General features: G+C 45.4%; 1 protein-coding gene and 1 pseudogene across 1 annotated transcript; both read left to right on the top strand.

The window, feature by feature from the left end:
* The first annotated feature begins 1,429 nt into the window (after positions 1 to 1,429).
* TTC22 (tetratricopeptide repeat domain 22) lies at positions 1,430 to 17,872 on the top strand. The gene is made up of 7 exons (XM_066626401.1): positions 1,430 to 1,987; positions 8,084 to 8,139; positions 10,860 to 10,975; positions 13,942 to 14,060; positions 14,294 to 14,455; positions 15,377 to 15,529; positions 17,342 to 17,872. Exons 1-7 carry the CDS (start codon positions 1,430 to 1,432, stop codon positions 17,870 to 17,872), a joined length of 1,695 nt encoding a protein of 564 aa, XP_066482498.1.
* Positions 4,104 to 4,218, top strand: LOC136650180 (5S ribosomal RNA; annotated as a pseudogene).
* Positions 17,873 to 20,500: the final 2,628 nt, after the last annotated feature.

A 20,500-nucleotide genomic window follows, 5' to 3' on the forward strand; every position in this document is an offset into this window, starting at 1 on the left:
GGCCATTTCTGCTGATCCAACTAATCCCCGCTCTGCCATTTGAAAAACCATCCAAGTTCAGCCCTGAGGCCCACACCAGACACGCAGAGATTCTGAAGGAAATTCATTCCATGAGTGTCAACCCACGTGAGATTTGCAGCCACACGTTCACTCCAGTCTGGGAGTTTATTCACTGAAAAAGCTGCTCTGGTCCTTCCTCCGGTGGTGTCAGTCATCCTTTGGCAGACTTCCTGGTGCTCCATGTTTCAAAGCAGCACTTGCCAGTTGAAAGGGGTGGGAGCTTCTCCCTGAGGACATGCCATTCTGAGGGCAGTAAACTTTCTGGTCCTACAAGTCCTGCAGGGGGTGCAGTGCAGCAGGGTATTTTAGTATTATTATATTATGCATATGGAGAATTCCCCCCCCCTTTGCCAAACCCAACAGTTAAGGATAAAACGTCCTAAAATATCACATTGTCCGTTTCCTAACCTCTGTTCCAGGACTTCATGGGGTTGCTCAGACATTCACCTGAAATCTGAGTAGCCCCATAGGGCAGGCTAGGATTTTCCCTTACCCCGAGGAAACCTCCAGTCTGCTCCTGACGAGTGCTGGGTACAGCAGAGGTCATGTAGCCCCACTGCACCAGCACTAGTCTGGATTGGACTGTTAATTCTGCCCAAGCATTGAGGTTAATTTCAGAAGCTCTGTTGTTCTGAGTCTCTCTGCTATCAGAGATGCAATGGGTGGGCATGAGGAACAAAGCCTTCCCTGATAGCACAGTTTGGGGAACACCTTCCCAGGTGAGGTCCCCCAGTCTCCATCACTGCAGTTTCATGTTGTTACACAATGTTGATGCATGGGAACATCTTATATAGCAGGGCAGAGTTATGGAGTACAGCACTTCTAGAATGTTGGTGAGGAGGGGAGTCTGTGATAGACCAGAGTCCAAGCTGTGAGAGACAGTTAGGAGTGTCCGTTAGGGAGAAGACTAGTCGGTACGATGAAGGAGAAATCAGAGGCTGTGGGAAGACAGATTCTGCAGTTTTTAAAAGCCTTGGGATTTATAAATACAGTTATTATTAAGATGTTATGAGGATCATGGGTTAATACGTATCCAGTTTCTACTTGATCTTCACTGCCCAAGCTTCAACGCGGACCAATAAGGTGAATTGATTAGTCTTGCCTATGATTCATTGACCAAAGGCCACCCCTGATCCAGAAGACTGGCTGCAGAGCAATAAGCATTCTGTTTTGCTCCTCCTCTCTTTCCAAACATCCTGTGAATAGACTGCAGTAACCAGAAATACAGGTAAAGAAAGAGGCGGAGGATTTGGAAATGCAAACATCCTGACAGGGAAGAGCAAAAAAGAAGAAAAAAAACAGGAAAGGTAACACACTAGGGAAAGTAGCTGCCTGTGGGACTGTGGCAGTTCATCTTTCCAGTGGAAAAATGGAAGAAACGGAGGTGGACATTGATACTCTGGTGGACGAAATGGATTATATTCCTGGCCACTTTCACCTAGATATGAACTTGAATTTTGAATCCTCTTCACCTCTGAATTTCCAAGGGAGAGACGTGAAGCTGAAACGAGAAAGCCTATCCTATGAGCTTGAATTTGAAACGGGCTCCCAGCAGTTTGCCATCAGGAACCTTCTCGGGGTCTTTTCCTTCTACCTGGAGGAAGTGGAGCAAGCCAAGGAGATTTTCCTTCATGTCTCTCAGGAGGCACCTGAGAACCTGAATGCTTGGGCAAACCTGGCCTACGTTTATGACCAGCTGAACAATGAGCGCGAAGAGGCCTGCTGCACGGAAAAACTTTCCCACTTAATGGGCTTGGAGTCAGGAGATGATCCACAAGGGGATTCTCAACTCAGAGCCGCCCGCTGCCTGGCTGAGCAGGGCTATGCTTATGCCTTTGATGTTGGGCTGGTGAATGAAGATGAGAAACTGGAAAAACTGATGGCCGGTCTTGCTCTCTATGCTAAGGCACTTGCTTATGGGAAGCAGGTGAGTAGGCAAGCATTGTTGGTGGTGTCATTCACTGTTCAACAGGGAAGGAATTAGGGTGCTGTCAAATATATTTGTTGCATACCCAGACAGTTTGACAACACAGACTCATTTTCCCTCAGGTTATACCACTTGCCTGCCATCTCCCAGGAGGAGTTTTAGAAAAGAGAGAGCCAACTTCCATACAAAGAAATGACCAACTACACCTTACTTGAAGGAAGTGGTTTGGAGTAGCATGTTTGTGTTCAGGAAAGAGCACCCAGATTGGGCCCTCTGTGATTTGGGATCACAGTGTGGAGAAAGATGACTTTAGTCCTCCTATCCCATTAGATCCCCACCCATGTCACATTCCCAATCTGGAAAAGTCACTGAGCCCTGAGGGGGGAAAAAAAAGATTCCCAGTGATGTCAAAGTGTGGATGCGAAGGGATGCTTGCATGAGAGAAGGGAAAATATCAACAACTGAAGGACTGAAGATGGCAACTTTGATAGACATTCCTGGCTGGTCCTGGGTGATCTGGAGCCAGGAGCAAGTTACTGCAGCACATTGGTGTACTGTGGGAGCTTGGGGAAGGGTCATGTATTAGTAGGACCATTGGGGATGCGAGTCACTCACCAGCAATGTGATGTGCCTTGTCAATTGTCAAAAAAGCTGGTGATACGCCCTGAAAATTTTAGTGCCTTGTCAGTGTGCGATGAGATGAAAAAGGTTGAAAATCACTGACCTAGTGGGACAACCTGGCCACTGACACCCATACCATTTTATTTCTTTAGCCTGAAGTTATCTCCCTCTGAATTTAATTTGTTCAATTAAACAATTCCCAAGGTGACATCCAACACATAAAGGTACAAAAACAACCCTGCAACCTTTAGTACTCCAGCTGATGGCAAATGGTGCTTCCCTCGCTACTGCAGTCTCAAGGCAACTGGCAGGTAGAGCAAGGTGTTATTTTCCTATAGGGTGGGGAGAAAGCAAACCCTCTGTAGCTGCAGGCTGGCCCTCCCTCTGTCATGATGTTCTTCCTGGGAGGCAAGAAAAACATCCCCCTCCCCCCAAGCGGCATATTGTTTATCTGGCTATTGGCAGAGGTCAGAGTGATCCTCTCCATTCCTGTACTCCAGGACAGATGGTAATAGGGAGCAGAGTTCATTCTCACAAGGAAAAGATCTCTGCAGGTCAAAGTGCCAGTTAACACCCCAGTGTCTGCAGCTGGTGTGCTAAGCTGCAGAAAGCCCTCAGGGAATCGAGTCAGGCCAGGAGAAAGCCCTTGCCATGAAAGAACCAACACCCACTTTAAAAACACCCGTTGCCTGGCATCTAATCCTGCAGAAATGGTGTGAGAAAAGTTCACAAACTCAAGCAACAAAATGGATACTATTTTTTAATGATTTTTTTTTTAAGAGAGAGGCGAGATGACTGTAGTCTGTGTAACACACATTAGTCCTCATACTTCTGAGGACCTAACAGGAATCCTAACCCCATTATGTTTTTAAAAGCCCCCTAACTAATGTGTAGCGTCAGACCTGGCCAAGCTAAAGTGGTGCCCAGGCAATGCCCGCATTTTGTCAATCTGTTTGTTTTTTTTAAGCTCAAGCCCCTGCACGCCACTGCTGCGTGCACCTCCTCCACCCACCATGACTTCAAAGCTGAATGGGAGAGTTTGGGAGTTCCACACCCAAGATCCTCCCTGCCTGCAGAGTGAAGGTGTGGAGAGGGAGAAGAGGAGCAGAGGCAGGCAATGGGGAAGAGGTTCACAGCAGCCATCCCTACCTCCTCCTCTAGCTCCACCATTATTTTTCTTCAGCATGGTGCTGGAGGAGAAGGGAGCCCCCTCTTTTTGCTTGATTTAAAAAGAGAGCAAGCGAGAAGAAGGTGGTTTGGTGGTCAGGTGGGGCAGATAATGGGTCAGGGAAAGCAGTAGGTGTGGAGCACCCCTGTCAGTTCTCTGCCTGCCCCAGCCACCACTTAATATGAGTGCTTATATATGATCTGACCTGACATAATGTCAACACAAGTGGAGTCGCATAGTGTTTCCCGTAAAACACAATTAAATGGGATGGTTGAATTAAGCTATCATGTTCTTGTGATCCCACCTTGTGATTACCTAGGCAGCTAAAACAGTAAACTGTTACCCTGTACATGCCCGATCTCGTCTGATCTCGGAAGCTAAGCAGGGTCAGGCCTGGTTAGTACTTGGATGGGAGACCGCCTGGGAATACTGGATGCTGTAGGCGTATACCATAGTCTTTCGAGACTGAAGGTTGCCAACCATTAACCAAAACAGTAAATGAGGGTAATGACAACAACACAGAGACAATATAATTGGATTTCAAATTTGCTTTATTTTATTTTCTTTTATTTTCTGAACATTTTCTTTTATTTTCTGAACATATTCAACAATAACAATGTTCAGTAAAAACAAATATAGAAAATGCTTCAGACCTGTAGCACGATCCTATGCATGTTTACTTGAAGTAAGTCCCACTATGTTCAATTGGGCTTACTTCCAGTAAAGTTTGCATAGGATTGTAGCCTTAGGATGCAATCCTACACATACTTACCTGGGAGTAAGTCACAATGAACACATTTGTACTTACTTCTGAGTAGACATGCATAGGACTGTACTGTCCAAAAATAGGCATTGTTTCCCAGAAATGCCCCACAAATCTAGCATGTCTCAGTTTGCTTGTTTGGTTCAAGGCTTCATGGTGGGCCCAGATCTTATCCGCTGCTGTTTCTGCTTCTGTATAGCCATGAAATAGTCTTACAGACATATCACTAGGCTGCAAACTAGAATCTCTCCAAAGTCCTCCTGAGATGAGCTTCAGGCCTTCTCAATTCTCCAAAGAATGGCACCCTTTTTCCTTATATTGGGGTAACCCATGCTCCCTCATGGCCTGAAGGTTCTGAGATTTCCAGCCTGTAAAAGAGTGGGACTTCCAAATAAAGAAATCAGATGAATAGGCTCTACAGTGACCAACAGGCAGATAGGATGGCATGCATGCAAATCTTCCTCCACCCATGGTGGCTTCCTGGGACAGCACATTAAGATGGCAATAGCAGCTGCCCACAACTGCCATACTATTAAACTTAAGTATGGACTTTAAGTATTAAACTTAAATATTGGGTTTTAAGCCAATTGAAGCAACTGCCCCAAATTGGGCCTCACACCTAAGGGTAATCTAGTCTTGTCAAATACACACAAGAACCCATTGCAACACACACCTAACACCACATTGCAGGTTTTATAGAGAACAGCAATGATTTTAATCTACACATTTTGTTTGTTTACTTGTAGGCTTACATATATGCATTTTATAACTTTTGATAGAATAGAGATATTTCAGCATGGTTTGTTTAATTGCATGCCACATGAAATTATGCATCGATTGATATACAACATGATGGTATCCACTGAAAATTCTAAGAGTTAAAAATTTTTGGCCAGTAATGGTCACCCTGTGCATGTCACCCGGTGTCGTCGTCGTCGTCCCCCGCACTCCCAGAGACGCCACTGACACAAGACAGAACAAAGCAGAGTTGTTGCAGTCCTCTTGCAATCCTTGTGTTTCAGGTGCCGTAACTCATAGATTGAGGTCTGGAGGAATGGGGATGGGTAGGAAGGATTGACGATGGGGGTGGTATGAACTGCAGAAGTGGCTGGGGAAAGCTGGAAAAGTAGGGAGGAGGGGTGGGGGGAAATAAAAGCAGAGGAGAGGAGAAAGTGTGCCAGCTTGGGGGGATTTTGGGAGAGCTGGAAGGGTCTTAATGGTTTCAACATCTGAACCTCTGAAGCAGCTTTATGTTGATTCAGACTATTGGTTATTCTAGCAGTCTCATCTCCCCTGACTGGCAAAGGTGGCTGATCAGGGACTTGGGCAGAGTGCTTTCCCAGCCTCTCTTCCTGCAGTCCTTTTGGCTCGGAATGCCTGAGGCAGAGAGTGCACATGTTCTGCCTAAGCTATGGTCTCTCCTCCTGCACCAATCCTGGCAACCCTGCCATGCACCAACTCCTAAATTGTTTCCCGTTTTCAGAATAGATACTTTGAAACATTCCCATCTTCTGGTTTAGGCTGTCTAAATCAAGGTGCCTCCTGCTGCATGCCCGGTGGAGAATTCCCTTGTAGGAACAAACTAAAGGCAGGTGGCTGACCTGGAACACTGTTGACAAAAGCCCAGTGTTTGCACTGAGGGCCTGGGTTGTATTTATCTTTAAATTTCACCTGTGCTGAATCTAAACTTCTTATCAAGGAGAAAAAAGAAGCACTAAAAACACACAAAGTTTGTTTTGGAAATAATCACTGGAGACATGTGAAAATGTTAGTCTTCAAGCTGGTCAGCTTAGATCTCTGAACTTTTCATACAGAGAGAACACTTGTTAAACAAATCAGTCAAATACTGCAGAATGCTTTTCGATCCTTCTTTAAAAAATTGTGTCTGGTCTGGATGATAATTTTTCCCTGGTAGTACATTCAGAGAGATTGCTGAACGCTGTGATGGGTAAAATGTTTCTGCCTTGATTTTATCCATGTTTACTCAGCAGTAAATCCCCAAGATTTCAATGGGTCTTACTGCCAAGTACGTGTGCATAGGAATGTCGTCTTTACTTTGTCAATGTGTGGAAATCAGCTCAAGTAGTTTTGCCTGCTTTCAGGTCTGCTCCAAATGTTCAATAGCCTGGAGATAGTTGCCTTTCCATACCATTTCATTTTTCAGACAAAGGTGTATTTGTGAAACAACACAAAACAGTAGCAGTAACCATGTACAGAAGGAGGACACAAACTTCTCTGTGTGTGCATTTCTTGGAGGTGATGCACAAACAGGAGAATATGCAAACAGTTGCAACCCAGCAATCAGCAACTTTCAGCAGGTTCAGTTTTACTCAGTTAAATTTACCCCATGTGAAAATAATAACTTCAGAAATACTTTCCAGTTAAATAAAGATCATGGCGAAGGGAATATGCCTCCATTAAAGATAAAGGTTCACCCCCCCCCCCTCGTGTTAAGCCTAGTCTCTCTGTTTCTAAGCTGAAGGGCCAGCATGGTCTATAGACAGTTTCCGTGGTCATGTGGCCGGCACGACTAAATGCCTAAGTGCACGGAACGCCATTACCTTCCCACCAAGGTGATACCTATTTATCTACTCACATTTTTACATGCTTTTGACCTGCTAAGTTGGCAGGAGCTGGGACAAACAACAGGAGCTCACCCGGCAACGTGGATTCGAACTGCCAACCTTGTGGTCAACAGGCTCATCAATTCAGCAGTTTAACCCACTGAGCCACTGCATCCCATATGCCTCCATTAGCCTGACCCAATTAAGCCCGGAAGGGAAGGCCAAAATACATCTAATTTTACCTTGCTATAAAGAAGAATATACATGCCTTTATAGAAGCAATATGATTAATTCCATATGGACAAGCTCTACTGTATATTACTTTTTTCAAGGACTGTGTTCAGGTTCAAGACTTTCCAGAGCCTGCAGCTGCCCCCTTTTCCTGACAACGGCCCAGTTGCCACCTCTGATGCTCCCCCTGCTGTTGCTCTCTGGATTCTCCTCTCCTTCACACTTCCTCTTTCACGTCATTTTTTTCAAAACCAGGAAGTAGGGGGAGAAGGGTCAGCAGTAGCATAGCTAGAGGGGGGCAAAATGGTAAGTACTGTAAGTGCCCTCCCACTTGCCATAGGAGCCATTCCAGGCAGCAGTGGCAATGCTCAGGCACTTGCCAAACCAAACACCTAGAATGGCGCTGACCGTGAGTGGGAGGAGCCACTTACACAGTGCGCTGCAGAACCTGCAATAACCCTTTTGCCCCCCTCTAGCTACACTACTGAGGAGCAGTGGAGGGAGGCTGGTGGCTGCCCCATCTGTTGAGGCAACTGCCTCATTTGGCCATTTGGACAAGCTGATGCTGACTACAGTCCGATACCTCTGTTTCATGACATTGAATGAAATATGGTTCAAGGATGATGTCATCATCACTGACCATAACATGAACACATGCTTGACAGGTTCATGGATGGAGATGCTGTATCAGCACAGGTATTGGCAGGAATGCAAAAGTACTTTTCTCCTAACTTCTCTCTCAATTTCAGATTTCTTTGGAGGAGAAAAGAAGCTGGTACTTCACTATGGCCACACTGCACATCAGGTGAGGCAGGGATCTGGGGGATGAAAGATAACCTTCAGACCTCCTCCCAAAGAAATAGAAAACATTGGCAGAGGAACATCTAGAACTTTTTCTGGTGAAATTCACTTAGTTTTCTTGCTTCTTTGCAAACTAGCACGTGAGTTTATTTGATGGTTTATGTCAGGGCAACCAAACTACAGCTCATGAGCCACAAGCAGCTTTTTAATATATAATGTGCTGCTCACAGAAATATGTTGGCTGAGCTCCTTTTTGCATCACAATTAATAAAAGGTAAATACAATTTTTTAATGCTTTATAATTATTTACTGGGTATAAACTATGGGTCCACTGGATTAAAACATATAGTTAATGTTCATGGTCAGTAAATACATTTAAGAATTTAAAAGCTTCTTTAATATTGTGGCTCTCAAACATCTCTCTTGCAGTTCTCAGCCATCTAATTTTATCATATGTGGCTCTTACGATAAGCAAGTATGGCCACCCCTGGTTTATAGGTACAGGAACTCCTGAAATACAGCCAGATAAATGATCTATTCAAACTTCTCATGGACATACTCAGATAATGCATGTGAAAATCTGAGCATTCATTAATGTAATGTTTATATTTAGCGTATAGATTTGGAGCCTCACCCCTGATTCATCACTGTTTAATCTTCACTTGGCAGCAGAGTGATGTCATGAATCTGTCAAACCTGTGTATGATCAGAAGACCTTTCAGGTCCCCATGTCCCAACATCAGCTGAGACTGAAAGCAGGGGTGTATAGGTTCCTAGAGGGGAGATCATGGAGAAATAATCTGACACTATCCCTGCTAGGGGATTTGGGGATTGGTGGGATGGAGAGTGGAGGCCGCAGAGGGGCCTGTTCTTCCCCTGCCACTTTTCGCTTGCAACCTCTTCCCAAGTTGTCTTTCTGCTAGGAGTAATCCCTATTAGGGGAAAAGTGACTGGGGGGTTATAGATGAAATGGAAAGAGAGAACACAGAATGGCTGCTGTTCATACAGTCTTAAACTGTCCTCAGGAACATCAATGTACGTACCTAGCTACAACCACTGTTAATCTGTAGCTAGTGCAATTATTCACAGCCAGTGTGCCTGGCTACAGGCTCCCCAGGCAGAGCTGTCCCTGGATTTCATCCACAGGATTTTCAAGGGTTGACTTTGAACATGAAGCCAGCTAGAATTACTATTCACATGAAAAAGACAGCTACACCTGGATACATTGTACCTGGATACAGCATAATATGTGAATAGCCTTAGGACAAAGCTGTCTTCTGCTCCAAAAATTCCTCAGCACTAGCTACAGTGTCTTTTGAAATATATTCTGACTTTCCCTTTGTTTGAAACGCAGCACCAAATGGGAAGCAAATGTTCACTGTCAGGTATTTTCCAAAGCATTCTGTTAGAACAGAACTAATTAGTCATACAGTTCTGTATATCGTGGTTAATACTATCTGTTGAGAACAATTGGGAATTTGGTAATATTCCCTTACTAAATTGTATAGAAATTTGGACATGGACCCTTAGGAACAAAGAGGTTGCTTTCATTTACTTTCACTTTCCATTTTATTTGCTAGCAATTATTCCTGGCTGAAGGCAGGGGATGTTCTGCTGTAGTTCTAAAACAGTTTTCAATTCTTTTTGTACTGGGTGCTTATAGAATCTCTCCAATTAGAACAAAAACGTGTTGTTAATTTTGTTATGTATTAGCATGTACTTCCCCCGGGGGCTGGGGGATAAGAATAGGCCCTCAGTTTGGCTGTACTTGTTGTAAGAGGCGACTAAACAGCCATCAGGTAGATAGGACTCGTCAGCCTGGGAAGGCAGCTCATCTCAGAGAAGGAAAACTCTGATCCCAAACCTCCACTGCCTTGTGGCTACATCCAGTTATGGAAAAGGCTTCAGGAGTCAACCTCAAGGCAAAATCCAGAGCCAGAGTCCCTGAGGCAGTTCATGGCTGAACACAGTCACATTCTGGCAACTCCTGTGACACTGCTGGAACCAACCGTATTGGCTTCTGCCTTTCCATTGGACCATTTCAGCGATGTGGAGAGGGCGAATTTGTTGCATGAGTAATAGTCTATCCTCCATACCTACTTTACCCAGGCTTCGCGCACTGGAGAGGACACTCTGTTCCAGAACCGCCATTCAGAGCGCGATACCATAGTCTTCCGAGACTGAAGGATGCCAACAACTAGCATGTACTTAAATGTATCCATTACTTTGGTTAAAGATGTATTGCTAAATAATGTTATCTAAGCTCAAAGTCTTCGATGAGCCAATCTGAGAGATTCAATTTCATTTTTATGATTTGTGGCATATCTCATAACCTTACCCATGCTTGGCGAAATGAAATAGGTTGTGAGTTTAGGGCAGCAATCCTATGCACACTTTCACAAGTGCATTAATGGCTGTATTTATAGAGAAATATAGAGAAGTAACCCTGAACCAAGTGGCACTGCTTAAGTGGTGGTTCAGTTATATTCAGCAGGAGAAGAGCTACGGCCCCTTTCTGTTCCAGTCTAGCGTGTCTTTTTCAATGGCTGTTCGCTGGTGTCAGTTTTTATGTCTTTGTTTTTTGCCTCAAAAAAAAAAAACTGAGCCTTTTGGGGGACAAGGAATCATCTTTTCATTTATTTCAATATGTGAACTGCTTTGCGAACTTGTTGTTGATATTTTAAGCATTATAAATAATAATAGCACTTATCTTCTTTGCTTTAGATTGGATGGGATGTGGATGAACAAGGACAATGACAAAGAAAGAAGATTGCCAGCCTTCAACAGAGCCCTAGTGTTGCTTCAACAAGTCCTCAAATCCTCTAGTCTGCATTATAGAGGTAAGAGAAATCTTTTATACATTCTGGCAACTCCTGTGACACTGCTGGAGCCAACCATATTGGCTTCTGCCTTTCCATTGCGCCGCGTAACATGTCAGTCAACAGCCAACCACATATACAATAGTGGAGCTCCCTAACTGTGGTCATGACAACACCAGTGGGTCGCAACCCAATTTTTGGTGGGTTGCAGCAGGAGAGCTGTGGTGCCGCAAGGCTTTCTGCTGCACTACCAGCTGCTACATAGTATTAGGCAGTACTGCTAGCTGCCACAAGGCATGGAGAACATAGCCTTGTCATTAAGCGACACATACTTGTATTGGGCAAAGTGCTTCATGCCTAATTCATGTTACTATTATTATGTTCATAGGCAAGCTTTCAGCACAGCAGTTTTTCATGGCTGACATTCAAAAGAGCTATTTGCAACTTTGTTGCTCAAATTTCCATAGCCAATGAGGCAAGCGTCTATTCAAGTTTCAAAAGTGACTGGCTTCAGCAGTAAACCTAGGGGACACTGATGAAAAGCCCTGGATGCATGAACTTCCCTTACAGGGATGTATGTAAACAGCCCCTTGCAATCTTTTCCCTCATCACTGCCCTTAACTATCTTGAACTATTTAGGGTGCAATCCTAACCCCTTGTGTCAGTGCTTTCCAGCACTGACATAAGGGCAATGCAGCTCTGAGGTCAGGGAACAAACATTCCCTGACTTTGAGGAGGCCTCTGTGAGTGACACCCAACTGCAGGATGCAGCACACATCCCACTGGCACCGCTAAGCCAGTGCTGGAAAGCACTGACATAAGGGGTTAGGATTATGTAACCACAAGTGCTCCAAGACATGTGTGCGAATGATTTACATGTTCTCTAAGATACACTTGTTAAAAGATGGTTGGTCATGGTGCATTAACCTGCCAACTTGCTACCAGAGGGAGTCAGAACCTCATTTGTAGCTGAAACAAATACTTAGGGCGCAATCCTGAGGCGCCCTTGGGCAGGCGCAAGTCCCTTGCACCAGCCCAGGAGGGTTCCAAATGTGCCGTAAAGCACGTTTGTGCCTCCATGTGAGTAGGCTAGGCCGGTGCAGGGACGCACATCGGCCCGCAGAGGCTGAATCCAGCCTCTGCCCCAACTCTGCTGGGGGGGTCTTGAGTCGGCTGAGCTCGGCCAATGCAAGGCACTGGGGTGGACGGGGCGGAGGTGAGGAGGCGGTGGGAGGGAGGCGTTCTAGGGTGGGGGGAAGGCGGGCAGAGGGCGGTCCCGGGGGCAAGCAGGTGGGAAGCAGGGCTGGGACCTGGCTGTTATGCTGGATCCCAACCCCCATTCCCAAGCAGCGCTTTGGGAGGTGGTGCAAATCTGAGGAGACCCATTGGGGCTACAGTGGCTTACCCAGGAGTAAGGGGAAGAGTTTCCCCTTACCTCTGGCTGAGCCACTTGGGACACTTTCTTGCACTGGATACAGTGCAGGCCTGGCCTGCCTATTCCAGTGCAAGATAGGATTGCGCTGTTAGTTTATTGAGGAGATTGTTTTCAGTAATAGGGGAAAGGGGGGAAACCATGAAAAGCAACACAGTAACATTAACTTAAATGAGTGTGGTTGGCAAAATTGGTGCCACTCTCCAAGCTAGAAGGAAGAGGAGCACAGTGTCTGTGGAGGATTAATAAGGTGACATATGATCTGTCATATGCCAATGACATATGTCAAGTGTTGGATTTCCCAAGATTCCAAAAGTATAGTGGGTATAATGAGGTATCATGGGCTCTAGAACAAGCAGGAGAAAGCTTACAGAAACATTTCTGTATGGACAAGTAGAGAAATGGAGAGAAGGGTTGGCTGAGTTATGATGACAGAACTGTGACTTGGTTGCCCTGAGGGCCCTGTTGGCTCTCTGGAGAACAGTCATCTAACACAGAATCATAGTTCAGAGAATTGTACTCCCAGCTGTCTTGTACTCTTGACTGGTACTACAAGTCTCCAAAAGAGGACTAAAATACCAGACCAAGGGATGTTTATAGAAGGGCCTTGGAATCCTGGCTGCATAGTTCAAGAGGACAGACTTAAGACTGATCTTCAGGCTCATGCTCTAACTGGTTGAAGGTAGAAGGGAAAGAAAAGAAAGGGGCTGCAAGATAAAGATTCCACCACATGTGGACTGTTACGTAGTTTAGAGAATGAGAGCCTAATCCTGAGGTCTGCGGCACGGCTCCGCACGGCACGTTTGTAGGGCTCACTGCCGGGCTCCCGCCGGAGCTAGCCCAGTGCCAGCCGGCATGATTTGCTTCAGGAACTGCCTTTGTCCAAAGTTTGACTCAGCTGTGGCCGCATTTCCATGGCAGACCAAGCCAGAGGAAAAGCAGACAGGAAACGTCTGGCTGTGCAGCAACAGGTGGGACTGCAATGCGTTCATGAATGAATAATTTGGATTTTATTTTGAGCCTGATGAAGCAGGTAGAAAGCTGTTTCTAAGACATCTTCTAGAGCAGGGGAGTCCTCCTTGGCAGGAGGGCCACATCATCTCTTTGACACTGTGTCTGGGGCCGGGGAAAAGAAGAGTTAATTTACATTCCAAATTTGAATAAATTTACATAAATGAATACATTAGAGATGGAACTTATGTGAATGAATGAAGGTCTTGCAATAGCTCAGGGCCTATAAAAGGCCTTGCACAAAGCAAGGCCGGCCTTTCCTTTGCTGTCACTGCTGCATCACAAATGTGAAACAACAAGCAGTGGAGGGAGCCCTCGTCCCACAGCTCACATGAGAGGTCTAACAGTTGGCCGTCACATTGAGAGAAGTTGTGTCGGGCCAGTGTGGGCTCCAGCAAGTCTCTGGAGGGCCAGAACTCATTGGAGACGGAGGGCTCCCAGCTGGCCAGATTGGGAGTCCTCGAGGGCCGCAAGTGGCCCCAGGGCCGGGGTTTGGGCACTCCTGTTCTAGAGCCAACTGAATTTTATCCTCATTTTCTTTTAGCATTGGCCTGGTGCTATCTTGGCATATTGCTAGAAAGGAAAGATTCCTTCTCAACTCCTCCCACGGGTATAGATGACTGTGGTTACTCTGGGACTGATCCTCTTGATTGCTTTGGAAAGGTAAATGTATGTACATCATTGTTCAAATGTAGAGGAATTGGCTGCTGTTAAGTTTATCAGCTGCTCCGGAGTACCTTTCCTATTTTTGTTCCTGTCACATGCTCATACACCCACTTACTCCTTTTCTTCTCTCTAAAGCCTGTCCTGGGCACTGAGCCTGTTGATTAACAGAGGAGGTGGAAATTCACCAGTGAAAAAATGTCTTATGGATTTTTTAAAAATGTGTTTTTCAGGCAATTGAAATGGCTAGGGATAACCCACCTGTTCTAAACCGGCTAACCAAAATCTTCCTCTTCCTCGGCAAGCAAAAGATGGCAATGGCAGTCTGCAACATGGCCTTAGATGTGCTGCCAGACCCAGTGCTTAACTGGCAAGCATACTGCATGCGCGCGAAGGTATGCCAACTCTGAGACACCTTTCAAAGAATTTGTAGCAGGCAAGTGCCATTTGAGAGGCCAACTCATTCTGTGGTGATTTTTCCAAGGAGCAGGATTTAGTAATTTTTGACCCACCCCCTGCTTTTTGGTGAGCTGTTCAAGTCACTGTCTGTCTTTGCTACATCCGTGTCTTTGCTGCAGCGACTCCTTACACAGCTAGAGATACACACCTGAATCAAACAGCCTCTTCCTGGGACTTGTCCTCAGGGCTGGCCCATTCGTGAAGCAGTTGATGTGGCTTGCACTGAGTGGCAAGGGGAGTGGCAGATTTGGGATGCCCTTCATCCCAAGTCTGCCACACCACCTCCTTCCAGCCTCCCACAGATGGAGCTGCACTGATCTGCTTCCTTGTCTTGCTCCTTCCTGATCTGTTCCTCGTTCTTTTCTAAAAGCAGGAAATACGGGACATCCTGTTTTATTTAAAGGAACTGTTTAAGGAAGGGGTGAAGTTCTGCATTTCCTGTTTTTAGAAATGAACCATGCAAGGAAGGAGGGCAGTAAAGAGATAAGAGGCTTTTTTTTTCTGGAGAGAGGGTGCATGTGCACTTGTAAAAGCAAATGCATTGGAGGCGACAGCAGCAGGTATGGGGTGACATCGGGCAGTGGACCCAACTGGTCTGACCTTGCTTGGCTTCATGAAGGTATTTTTAGGTGCCATATAGAGCTGCCTTCTACTGAGACTCACATCGTGAGTCCACTTAGCTCAGTACTGTCTACTTTGACTAGAGTTGTTCTCTGGGGTTTCAGGAAGCAGAGGTTTCTCCCAACCCTATGACCTGAGGTCCTTCAACTAGAGGTGCCAGGGACTGAAGAATAATAATACAGACAAATGCATGCATGAAAAAAAGGATCAGATGAACACGCTCTCCTTATCTTTAGATGCTAATCAAGCTGTATTTGCGTGATCTGGAACGTGTAAAGATGGGCATGGGAGGAGTGCCGGACCAGAAAAACCTTTCAGATGCTAAAACGGATCTTGAGAGCGTCCTGAAGGTACATCCATGCCTGAAGACATACCTCGACCTTGGTCAGGTGAGTGCAAGCATCCCTATTCTCCCAAGCTGCCTTATTTAATTTTTCATGAATACAGGTATAAATATTTTAAATAAATATATAGAACACTGAAATCGAGAGCCAGCTCATGGCACTGAGGCTCAGTGGATTACTGAAGCAGAAGGAACAGTTGCACCTGAGTAGGCTATTGGAGAAATGTAATAAGATTCAAAATGACCAAACTCTAGCCATTTTGAACCACAAATAGCTGGGAGCCCACTTGTGCATATGGATCTTGGCAAGGTGGGCAATATGAGGTCTGCAGGCACTACGTAGTCCACCACAGCTCCCCCCCCCCAACAGCATACATAGCCCCACCCTGCAACTATGGGGTACCTCACCAATGGGCCATTTGTTTGCAATTTGAAGGAAAAGACAGGGAAGGCTTGCTGGACTGAATGTAGCCTTTGGGTCATTTGTTCACCATATTTATATAACAATTTTCAACAAAACATTTCACAAAGTTTGCATAGATAAATAAACACAGATTTTTAACCTGTTCCCTTACAGTAACATTTCAAAGTACTATTGATGACCTCTACAAATCTCTGCATAGCTGGGGAATTGCATATTTCAAGGAACATCTTTCTCCACATGAGCATGCCCCTTTTTTGAAATCTTCTAAGGAAATCTTGTTTCAGATAACTTCTGCTCATTTGTTAAAATCAGCTAGGACAGTGGTTCCCAAAGTTCTACACAGACTTTGAGAACCCTGTAAGTCTTTGTGTGGTGGGGGGGAGGGCAGCAACACAATCCCCTCTGCAGCCCTCCCTGAGGCTTCAAAGTTTAGAAAAAAAGGGGGGGAACCCACTTCCAATTTTTGTCCCAAACAGGAAGTGGTTTTTTTTCCTTTTATCAAAATTTTGAAGCCTCAGGGAGGTCTTCAGAGGGGGTTGCAGGTTCCCCACACTCTCTGGAGAGCCATATCCACCCCCAGCTAAGTGAAAACCTCCTTCCTGCCTTGCAGCGGCGTGATCGTAGCAATTGTGTTGCTGCCTTAAAGGGCATGAAGCAGGGCCTTCTTTGTAACGCTTAAGGTGCCACAGTGTACTCACAGGGACACCGTAGGGTGTCCCGAGTAGCCTCTCCTTCTGGCTTTCCTGGGTGCTGCCATCTTGGACTGTGCAAAATCTCATGTGATCCAAGATAACAGCATCAAAATCCTGTGAGATTTGGGTATTGCCATCTTGGATCTTGCAAGATTTCACGTGATCCAAGATGGCAGCACCTGGCTAAGCTGGGAAGAAGAGGCTGCAGGGGCACTGTGACCTGGGTGCATTTGGGGACCACTGCTGTAAACTGTTAGGAGAAGTGTACAACCAACTTCATTAAAAATGTATATTTTAAAGTGATTAATTCTGACAGTGGTTTTAATAATGACATTCTGTCTTCCAAATGTTTGAGTCACCTTGATTCTTTCGATAAAGTCCATGGTACTATAGTATTTGCATTCTGATTGCAATTGTGTCCTGATCAAATGTGTCCCAGTCATTGGTGCCCCTGGACATTCGCATCTTTTTTTTTGCATTCCGGTCATTTGCATCTCCCTGTAACTGCGCAACAAACCCCATGTTATATAGCCGAAGCCTCTTATCCCAATACTAACCCTATCATTGTATTTTAAAAAATTAAAAAGTACATCTAATATAAATATATTGGGACATAAATGCCTGGGATGCCAATAGCACGGACACAAATGTCCAATACTGGGACGTATTTGACTGGGATGCAGTCCTGTTCTGTCATTAAAGGCAGCACGTTGAGAGTGTGTGTGCTTCCATCTTCTCCTAGGTTTACTATTACATGGGTGTAGATGCCATACAGGAGCTTTTCCTAGTGGACGAAAGTGCCCTGAACAATGCGCTCTCATTTTTTGCTAAAGCCATGGAATTAGACCTGGGCAACGTCTTGCCTGAAATCCATCTGCTGAGGGGAAAATGCCTTCGGATAAAAAACGAAGAACTGAATGCCATTGAATGCTTCAAACAGGCAATAGAGCTGGATGATGTGGGTTCCACGTACACTGAGAGCTTCCGCTGTTTAATGGAGATGCTGCTGACCTTGTTTGGTCAGAAGCGGATGAACACGGAAAGGCTGATGCAGGAAGTAGAGCTCTGGGTGAAGAAAGCAGAGGAGAAATACCCAAAGCAGCGGGTGCGGCAGGAACTTCGGCTGGTCTGTCGCCATCACACCGCCGAGGTGCTTGAACTCTCCAAAGCCATGGTGGCCAAAGGGAAGACTGAGCTGGTCAAGTTGGTCTTGGAGACCATGAGGAGTGACTTGAACAAACCCAAATTGAATGGGCGCTCATTCTCCTTTTGAGCAGCTGATTTTCAGACCATGACACAAAAGACCTACAATTTAACCTACAAAACAGTTTCTGTACTTTTAGGACAGTAACAGAGACTGCTTTGTGAAGAAGATCTTTACAATAAAATGTTGGTAGGTGTTCCAGAAGTCATAAGTATTACTCGATCTGCTATACTAGCAGTTCCCATAATCCTCGGGAGTTTGGGAACTCCTTGGGAGTTTGGATACTGGGGTAAGTTGTGGCAGGGGAGGGGCAAAGGCAGTGATGCAATCCCCAGGATCATTCTGCTTCCAGGGCTGATTGGGTTTTTTTTTATACCTTTCTTGCAGTTAGCGCTGGCATCCTCAGGGCTCCCCAAACCTCTGTCTAAAAAAAGTGATTGTAAACCACTTCCGGTTTGCGATCTTGAAACCAGATGTGGTTTCCGATCGCTTTTTCTAGAGGCTTGGGAAGCCTTGAAGAGGGCTCCACAGAGTTCCCTACACCCCTGGAGGCTGGCACTAGCTGCAGGTAAGGTAACCCACCCCAGTCAGTCCCGGCAGTAGCATAATCCCCAGGATCAAGTAGCTGCCTTTCCCCTTCCGATGCTCCAGTTTGAGAACCTCAATGCTATACCCATTGAAGAACTAAAGCATGTGTCTTATTCAGAAATATTGCTTCTTTTTTATTTTAATAATACATTCAGAACTATGGATGCTTAATTCTTCTAAAGAAAGATATTAAACATCTCAGAGTTGAAATAACAAAATGTTTGTCTTGTGTACCTGTACATAATGCATAGCAGCAGGGCAGCCATAAATCAGGAAATAACATTACATGCTTCTGGGAGAAGGTAAAAAGCTTCATGATTTGTGGTTCATTGACTCTTGCATTTGTTTTACTTGTCTTTCTATTGCTAGGCCATTTTTTCCACCATAAAGTGTTTAAAGCGTTGAACAAAAAAATATCAAGTAAAAACTTAATGCAATTTTAAAAATTTATAATTCCAATGAAACAAAAGTAGTAGATAAGAAAGCTACAAAGAAGCTTTCCTGCACCAAATTATTGCAGGCCAAATGCATGCTGAAATAAAAATATCTTTACAGTGCAGTGAAGGCTCACGATGTGAGGTAAGCATGGACTGCCAGTGAGAGGGAGTTCCACATTTTTGGTGCCATCACTGAAAAGGCCCTGTCATGTGTCACACCAATTGTGCATGCAGGAAAGCTGTGACACAGAGCAGGGCCCCAGCTGAAGATCTTAAAGAGTGAGGAGAAGTTGGCCTTTAAGATGCCCTGGACCCAAACCACATGAAGCCTACCTCCAGTTACTTCTCCATATGAGAAGTTCACCATCAACTGAAAGACAAGCAGCCCACTCCTAAGCTTCCTGGCACCGCAGGCTATAGCAGTGCCAGAATGGCCCCTGCTGTATCCTGTGGGACCAAGAAAGCAACTGGAGATCTCAGGGAAAGGGGACAGAGCTGCGAAGCACCATGGCGCAGAGTTGAGAAGCCACATGTCGGGCTTACGAGCCCAACACAGAGCATGGGATCCAGTGAAGGAGGCCTCCGCTGGTCCCTCCCCCCTCCCAGGCCAATCCCTCTTCCGTTCTGACCTCCTTTGGCCCACCCCCTCCCCTGGAACACACACAACCGGGTGTGTACAACCTCTCTGGGGCTCTGAAGATACTCCTGAATAGAGGGAAGCACAGCAGGGGGCCCTTCTGCATTCATGGTTAACTGAAACCGTGGATATGGGGGCCCTCGGATGAGGTGTAAGCCTCCAGTTGAAGTTACATTAATGTACTGCCCTTTGTGTATATTTTCACTTTCTATCTGAAGCATACAGTTGCAAAGCTGGTATGGAACAGAGGTCATCCAGTTCCATTTCCTCTGTGCTGAAGCAGGTTTGTCACATGCTACAACTGCCCCATTTTTCAGGGAGAGACATTTTTACTTTCCTTTCCTGTGTCTGGTAAACCATTATTCTTGTTTTGTCTGTTGGAGAGATTTTGGGGTGCCTTATTTAAATGTTTTGCACTGTTCTGGGTTGCTGTTCTGCACTTTAGAGGCACCTTCCTGGGATCTACAGAATGCGGAGACCAGCTGAACTGTGGTGTTAATGTGGGTTGAACATTAACAGTTGAATGTGGGTTAATGTTCCTCTTTAAGGACGGAGGTGCACTGCAAAATCTTGTTGTGAGTCCTCACGTGTATGTTGCAAAATATGACTGAATCACAGCTTTTGTAAGCTCCCTCAACTAGACTGTGAAATTATATATGCTATTAAATGTTCATACTTCTTTTAAAAATGTAAATGGTTACGTACACATCCTTTTCTGGAAATGAGAGCTGGACAAGCCGCTGCAGAGTCAATGAATGAATAGCCAGGGAAGAAAAACTCTGAGTGATGTCTATATGTGGGAGGGGTGGGGGCTCAGGCCTGATCCTTCTGAGGAGACTAGACACCCAGTCCTATCCAACTTTCTAGCACTAATGCAGCTATGCCAATGGGATTTGTGCTACATCTTGCAGTGGAGGAGCTATCATAGAGGTCTCCTCAAGGTAACAGAAGCGTTGTTTCCTTACCTGTTGTGGCTACATGGGGGCTGGAAAGTTGGATAGGATTGGACCCTAGAGCAGTTACAAGTACACAGAA

Source organism: Tiliqua scincoides, chromosome 4, assembly GCF_035046505.1.
Source record: "Tiliqua scincoides isolate rTilSci1 chromosome 4, rTilSci1.hap2, whole genome shotgun sequence".
Taxonomy (NCBI): Eukaryota; Metazoa; Chordata; class Lepidosauria; order Squamata; family Scincidae; genus Tiliqua; species Tiliqua scincoides.

Coding starts and splice junctions, on each gene's coding strand:
- TTC22 (XM_066626401.1), top strand. CDS start 1,430: ATGGAAGAAACGGAGGTGGACATTGATACTCTGGTGGACGAAATGGAT. Junction 10,976..13,941: donor CTCTAGTCTGCATTATAGAG/GTAAGAGAAATC, acceptor ATTTTCTTTTAG/CATTGGCCTGGTGCTATCTT. Junction 14,061..14,293: donor CTCTTGATTGCTTTGGAAAG/GTAAATGTATGT, acceptor TGTGTTTTTCAG/GCAATTGAAATGGCTAGGGA.